Genomic DNA, 7,952 nt, shown 5'->3' with positions numbered 1-7,952 from the left:
CGGTGAACAGAGCTGTGGAATAACACACACTTCTGACATCTACTGGCTGCTTGCTGGAGAACCGAATGAAAACTGTTTACTTTGGTTGTTTTTGTGAGCACCTTTTAATTGATGAGCCGAAATCAGTGTCCTGGACAGGAGTGAGCTTTTAAACCAAACATCTCCACACGGCCTTGCTGCGAAAGACGTTTCGCTAAGCCACGTCGTTTATTCTTTAGCTAAATCCAGGCTTAAAGAAATGCGATAGTGGGGAGAAGAACAGTATTTTTAACACTCGCATTATGGGAACAGCTTACTCATGTTGTGCTCTCTGCCTGGAACTTGTGTTAGCAGCCGTGTGTGTGACTATTAATAACCTTCTTTGGATAACTTTTTTTAATCAGGAAGCACTGACAGATGGCAGACTATCTGGGGCTGTTGTTCTGAAGTCCTGACACTTTTTCAGCTGTCTCCTGAACCCCTCAGCTGCTGTCGCTGTTGGTCTTCAAAAACATTTAGCTGTTTTTCTCCTACAGCTTCCACACTGTTTTACAAACAAAGCAAAGACTCTTAACTTTATTACCTGTATTACCTTTACATGTCTGTCTGTCTGTCTACAGATCTAACTGTCTGTCTGTCTGTCTACAGCTCTAACTGTATGTCTGTCTGTTTGTCTACAGATCTAACTGTCTGTCTGTCTACAGGTCTGTCTGTCTGTCTGTCTACAGATCTAACTCTGTCTGTCTGTCTACAGATCTAACTGTCTGTCTACAGATCTAACTGTCTGCCTGTCTGTCTGTCTACAGGTCTAACTGTATTTATGTCTGTCTACAGATTAAACTATCTGTCTGTCTGTCTGTAGATCTGTCTGTTCGGCTGTCTCTCTGTCGATAGATCTGTCTGTCTGTCCGTCCATCTATCTATGACACCTATTTAGGAAATCAGGAGACATTCCATACTAAACGTAAGCTTTTCAGTAGGATTTTATTTTTTAATTTGTATTATTTCATTAACGGTTCACCCCTCATTCAGTCCACATGTTCAATCTGTCCGAGCTCCCAATACTTTTTTACTAGGTTTTAGTGCCTTTTACCTGTTGTTAATTTGTTCAGGTGTGTCAGGATTCGGGATAGAAGTCAAATTTGAACCATCAGGTGGGAAACATCTCTTTCTCTTGAAACTGCAATTATGTTGGAACGTACTTGCCCTCTTATCTTAGCGTTTAACTAACGCCTGAGAAGATTTGCATAAAAAACAAGTCAGTACCATCCACAGCCTGCTTCACTTTGTCATCAGGGAGCCACTATGACCGGGATGGTCACTGATGGCCATCTTTGAAACGTTTACACCATTCACACCTCTTTCTGTGGCTAAACCTCTTATCAACTTACTGCGCCTGAAGTCTTATGTAGATGTGTGTGTGTGTGTGTGTGTCTGCACGTGTGTGTGCACTAACACTGTTGTCTGCCATCTTGATTAACAGTCTCTGGACTGACCCGCGACACATGCGCCGATTATCAGTAATGGTTTACTCAAGTTACTTACTACTGCGTGTAGTTATGCCACACTAGCATCCATTTTTATTCCTGAAAAGTAAAAGTCCCGGATTGACTTGAACACCTCTTGTGTACAGTCAACCCCCAGAAATTCAGGGGTTCTCCTTTGGAACCTAACTAACAGCAAGATGTGGATTATTTTACATTTCACCGGAATCCGCAGTGGTGACCGAATGTTCAGGAACTTTAGGAATAACATTTTGAAACATTTTTCACTAACAAATATCATACAATTTTTAAAACAAATTATTGTATTAAAGTGACATAATGTCTAGATGAATTGACGAAGGTACCATAGGGGCTGTTGGGGTGCGTCCAAAGTTTCAAAGAGAAACTTCCGGGGGACTACTGTATTGAACATTTCCAGTGCTTGTTTGCTCGTTTTCTTTCCATTATTCCTTTCCAGCTTTTTTTTTTTTGTATTGTTTCTTCTAATTAATTGCAAAACGTATACTATTTATACAGTCTGTTTTAACTTGTGTACTTGCAAAATCTTTCCACGCTGGAGATTTTCCCCATATTTCATGTGTATTCATGATACAAACTTGATTATTGCTTCTAATCATGCTTTCTTTACCTTTCTGTATAATTTTTTTTTATATCTATTTATTTTGAACAGCACTTAGTTCACAGCTGTATAAGGCCATTTTAGGTAATTTAATAAATTCAGAAGAATAACAATGTTTTATTTATAGTGTTTATTTATAACACTATAAATGAATGGAAACATTATTTGCTACGTTCATGGTACATTTTTTGATCATCCCATTCCACATTTAGTCTCCGTTTACTTTTATAATAAGTGCCACTCTTCTGAGAAGTCGTCTAGATTTTGCGGTTTACTTAAGGAGATTTGTGAGATTCATTCAGACACAATGGCATTAGTAAGGTCAGGTACTGAAGTAGGTGAGATGAGGAGGTCTGGGGTGCCAATTAGGATGGAGTTCAGAGATCTTTCACTCCAAACCATGTAAAGCATATCTTCATGGATCCGACTTTGTACACAGAGGGTATTATCATGCTGGAACAGGTTTGTGTTTCCTATTTAGAGTGAAGGGGAAATTTCATGCTACTGCACCCAAAGACTTCCTATAAAATTGTATCACCAACTTTGTGGTAACAGTTTGAGGAAGAACCACATATGGCTGGTAAAGTCGGGTGTCCCAATACTTTTTTTCCGTATAGTATATAACTGTAAGGTTTAGGGGACTCCTTCCAAAAGTTTTACATCCAAGTGTTTCTTCACGTTTCTTATGGTGGGTTTGTTTTTCAGCCTTCTTGTCCTGGAAGACTGAGACATCCATCTTTGCAAAACAATTGTGTACTTTCAACTTTGTGGTAACAATTTTGGGAAGCCCCATGTGGATGGAAGTCACAAAACCCTCCCCTTATAATGTCTATATACTGTATAGTGCAAACTTGTCATGCCTTTGTCTACTTTTTTGAGGTGTGACAGGTCTTTGGACAGATTAATGAAGCGGGAAACTGAATTTAGAAATGAGCAAACAGCGGCTTTTAATTATGAAGCACGCAAGAGACAAACACCAGGATGTACCACTGATTAACAACATAATATTCAGCAGTAATCAAGTGATAACCAGGAACAGGATGTGGCAGTCAGGGGGGAAACAGGAAACTATAAAACAGAAGCTGTGCATGAAAAGCTGGTATCTGATGGTGGGTTTGGGATTAGTGAGTATTCATGCACATTGATTAATGGAGTGCTCAAATAAGTATTGTCTCAAGCAGAACTAACATTCCAGGTTAAAGAAGAATTCAGAAATTGTTAAAAATCACATTTCACCATTTGTTGTATTACTTTTTGCCAATTGCATTTAGCCAATTTCACCCATTCAAAGTTGTATTTCATGTTGTAAAACGTTACCAAAACTCCTGTTATTGCTTGTGTAATAGTAGCCATGAACCTTTGTTTTCCTCAAAAATGTCAATCCGGTCCTGACTTTGACACTGGAGACTCCTTCTATAAATGTTAGAAAAGTTTAGTCCCTGTTATATTATCCTCCACTCTCCTGAGAAGATGTTTCACTAGATTTTGGAGTGTTCTTGTGTAAATATGTGGTCAGGGTATTACCAAAGTCAGGTTCCTAATTTAGGTGAGTTTAGGAGGTCTGGGGTGCAGTCAGATCTCACATTAATCCCAAAGATGTTCAATAGGGTTCATAGATTTTCAGTAGGAGATCTTCCAATCCTTCTTCTTCTTCTTTCGGCTGCTCCCATTAGGGGTCCCCACAGCGGATCATCCGTCTCCATACTATTCTGTCCACTACGTCTGCCTCTTTCAAACCGACTACCTGCATGTCTTCCCTTACCACATCCATAATCCAGGAGATCTTCCACTCTGACCCATGTAAAGCATCTCTTCATGGAGCTGGTTTTGTGTAAAGGGGCATTGGAACAGGTTTTGAGTTTCCTAGTTCAAAGGAAGGGAAACTTGAATTCCACTGCATCCAAAAACACCATACACCGTGGTGTGTCTTCGACTATGTGTTAACACTTTGAGGAAGAACCACATATGGCTGGAAAAGTCAGGTTTCCCAATACTTTTGTCTCCAGCTAATGAAAAGTCTGTAGTTGTACTTGTAGTTTGGTTCATCAGAACGTCTCTTCAAACCCATACACCATCACACAGTGTTCATCCACATATCTCTTTTCTGTTTTTTTGTTCACACTTTCTTTTTCCTATCAGCTCGTCACATCGCTTCCTGCACATGAGCACTGGTGATAAAATTCCCCTGGAGAAACACGGCATCCTGAACTGGAGCCCAAAACATGTCTGGGGGTGGGTTGGAATAATAACACCAGTGTTTTTCACGTGTTCTTCCTTTCTTTTCTTTTCTTTCTGTCTGTCTGTCTGTCTGTCTGTGTCTGTCTGTCTGTCTGTCTGTCTGTCTGTCAAAGGAAGAATTTTATTAGGGGGGGTTGTTTCTTTACTGTGCATATGACAATAATCAAACTAAATGAACTAAACCAACTATAAATGTTTAACTCTTTAAGATTCAGCTTTTTTCCATGCATTCTGATTAGATTTATCTGTCATCTTCATGACCAAAACTGACACCGTAAACCTTTTTTCTTGTTTAACTGAAGCATCAGGGAGCTTGTGATTGGTTCGTGTCAGTGTCAGGAGCTGCTCAGTATCAGCGATTCTCTCGGGTCTTATTTTCCTCCCATTGTCCTAAGTAAGGTAAGAGCACATTTTTATATGGATTCTCTTTTGCGCTATAGGGACAAAAGTATTGGAACACCTGACTCTTCCAGCCTGGGTGGTTCTTCCACAAACTTACCACAAAGTTGAAGGCACACAATTGTTTGATGTTCATTTTGTATTCATTAATATGATGTTTGTGGTGCAGTGACATTCAATTTTCCCTTCACTTGAACTTGGAGAGCCAAAACCTGTTCCATTGTCCTTCTACACAAATCCAGCTCCATGAAGATCTGCTTTATATGAGTTGGAGTGTAAGATCGCTGCTATAGAGCTTTGACCTCAACCCTATTGAGCACCTTTGGGATGACTGTAAATGCTGACTGCACCCCAGGTCTCCTCACCTCACCTACATCAGTACCTGACTTTACTAACACTGCTTGTAGCTGAATGAGCAGAAATTTCCACGAGAAGACTCCAAAATCTAGTGGAACATCTTCCCAGAAGAGTGGAGTGTGGTCAGGTGTAAACCATTTCTGAAAAACACTAAAAAAAAAAATATTCATGTACAGAAATAAATTAGAACAGAAGACACTTTCACAGATTCTCCCAGACATTAAATATTTAAATCCCTGGAAGATGCTCCTGTGTCGGTCACGCATCATGGAAGGTGCAAGTTAAATCTGTCACAGGGGGCGCTCTATTGATTCACGCCTGTTACAAATATTTATTAAAAGATTCTTTTTTTTTTTACGTTATTAAAACCATTATTCTAATGTATGAATTTATAGGGAGAAAACCGGTTGTTCCTTGTTTAATCAGACGTCGAGCACCCCCGTATAACAATAATGGCACGACCCTCGTTTCATAACAGATCGGTAGATGAATCAGGCTCCTCCTATCGAAGCATCGAATCTTTGACTATTCGGGGGGTTCCTGATAAAATACACAAACATTATATAACCCATACTTTGGGTTGTGCTGTTTTACATCAACAGTGCGATGGTCCTGCCCCCAAGGAGATTTTGCTGACACTGGAGACTCCTTCCTTTAAAAGTTAATTAGAATAAATCTGTGTAGAGAATGTATGTGGAGCATCTACCATATAAGTCACTGTGTTGAATGAAGTTTGTGAGTTCATATCTCATCACCACCCAGCTGCCACTGCTGGGCCCTTGAGCAAGGCCCTTAGTTTTACGTTCTGTCAAAGGTATTAATTGACGCCACTTGAAGTTTGAAGCAGACCAAAAGAGACATATAATCTCTACAGCAGTACAAACAAAGTGGGATTAAAAAAAGAATCCTGGCAGCAACCCAGACTCTAAAAGCCTTCCTTTGGTGTATTGAATCCTAGATAATACTGACCTGGTGTAGTATTTAAACCCAATAAAAATCCTCCAAATTCTCTAGTTCTTGTCTCATTCGAGTCATCTCTGAGGGAAAAAGAAAACAAACAAAAGTTCAGTAGACAGAGTGCAACAGGCAGATGGAAAAAAGAGAGACAGAGTGAGTGAGGGAGAGAGAAAGAGGGAGGGAGAGCAGAAGCATAGAGGGGCCCAAAGTCACCAAACTTAGGGGTGTGTCAAATTGCTTTCAGTGCAGCGTGATAAAAGCCGGTGGATATTTCTATTTTTACCTCGCTGTGCCTCAGCCCCTTCGGCTTGCTCTGCTGGACTAAAAGCAGCTCCATAACTGCATGCTGGATGAGAGCGGGACAGAGCACTCGGGACATGGTGACGCTGTTGCTGTAACAGACTTTTTTTGTTTGTTTGGGTTTGGACGTCTGTCTGTGACATATTGGGCCAAGTTGACCCTCCTGCTTGCTGTTCTTGTGAACTCGGGAGGAGGAAAATGTCCAGCGAAGGTGAACGGGGAGGACAAGCGTCCACCACCAACACCACAGTGCTGAGTACAGTGGCAGTGCAGGCAGGAGACACGCAGATCATTGTAGCTGTATTAAAGGTACAGTTTGAAGGCTTCATTGTTTGAAATCTATCACTTTTTTTAATAGGTAACAAACGAATTTTATATTATTGGACATCATGACATCACTCCCACCTACTCAGAAGGTAGCCTGTCATTTTTATTTTATTTTCTGTAGTTTATTATTAACATTTATAAACAACAGATTACACTTTTATTATATTGATAAATTATATATAAATATAAAATCTATACACATACACATCATAACTTGTGAGAACACGATTCATCCATTAATGATGTCATAATTAAGACAACATGCAAAGGCCTTATTTATGACATCATTAATCGATGAATCGTATCCTCACAAGTTATGTAGTCTCCAGGGTCTGCAATGGCTCTCTGAGTGCACTACAAAAATAATAAAAATCAAGAGAATGTAGATACCATCCAGTCTGGTCATTTAGATTAATGCACCATAATGTGACACATCATGATCAACCAGGTTGTAGCAGGTTGTATCTGCTGCCACTTATACATGAAACACAATGAATAAAACACATAAGCTACACTCGAGATACTCGAGTAATGACAGTGTACAAGCTTTCATATCTCTTTCATATCGTGTTGCTTTTCTGGAGAAAAGTGTTATATAAACGTCAAATCTCCCCTGAATATGATAGAAATCTCATCTACAGCTGTTGTGTATTAGTGCTTGCAAATGCTTTGGTGGAATAGTCATAGTTGAGAAATTAGATAGAGATCAGTTTGGGAGTCTTTTGTCCAAAGTGAATGTTCCATTCACTCTTCTGGGGAGATGTTCCACTAGATTGTGGAGATTTGTGTTCATTCAGCCAAAAGGATGTGTTTGTAAAGTCAGGTAGTGATGTAGGTGATGTGAGGAGGCCTGGGGTGCAGGTTTCCAATTCATCCCAAAGGTTTTCTCATTAAGGTTAAGGATCAGAGCTTTATGGTAGGTGATCTTCCACTCCAGCCCATGTAAAGCATATCTTCATGGAGCTCGATTTATACACAAGAGCATTGTGATGCTGGAACATGTTTGGGTCCCTTAGCTCCAATGAAGGGAAAATTCTATTTATTTGCATCCAAAGACACCAATTGTGTCCAGAACTAATTGTTTAATAAAGAATCTCATTTGGCTGAAACAAACAGGTGTCCCAATACAAAAATATAAACATTTGTCCATATGATGTTTTAGGAAAGACTATTTTAAAAAGACGTTCTATACAATTGTGTGCCTTCAACTTTGTGGTAACAATTTGCAGAAAAACCATGTATGGATGGTAAAGTCAGCTGACCTAATACTT

General features: G+C 39.7%; 1 protein-coding gene across 1 annotated transcript in view; it reads left to right on the top strand.

Annotated features, from left to right (window-relative positions):
• The first annotated feature begins 6,320 nt into the window (after positions 1-6,320).
• ccdc141 (coiled-coil domain containing 141) overlaps positions 6,321-7,952 on the top strand; it is a 45,106-nt gene continuing 43,474 nt past the window's right edge. Inside the window, exon 1 of the mRNA XM_046842904.1 lies at positions 6,321-6,663. Coding sequence (XP_046698860.1) covers positions 6,553-6,663 — 111 coding nt within the window. The 5' untranslated portion in view covers positions 6,321-6,552. The remainder of the gene's footprint in view (positions 6,664-7,952) is intronic.

The sequence above is a fragment of the Silurus meridionalis genome, chromosome 3 (genome assembly GCF_014805685.1).
Source record: "Silurus meridionalis isolate SWU-2019-XX chromosome 3, ASM1480568v1, whole genome shotgun sequence".
In the NCBI taxonomy this organism is placed as follows: Eukaryota; Metazoa; Chordata; class Actinopteri; order Siluriformes; family Siluridae; genus Silurus; species Silurus meridionalis.
This window is presented reverse-complemented; position numbering and strand designations above follow the sequence as displayed.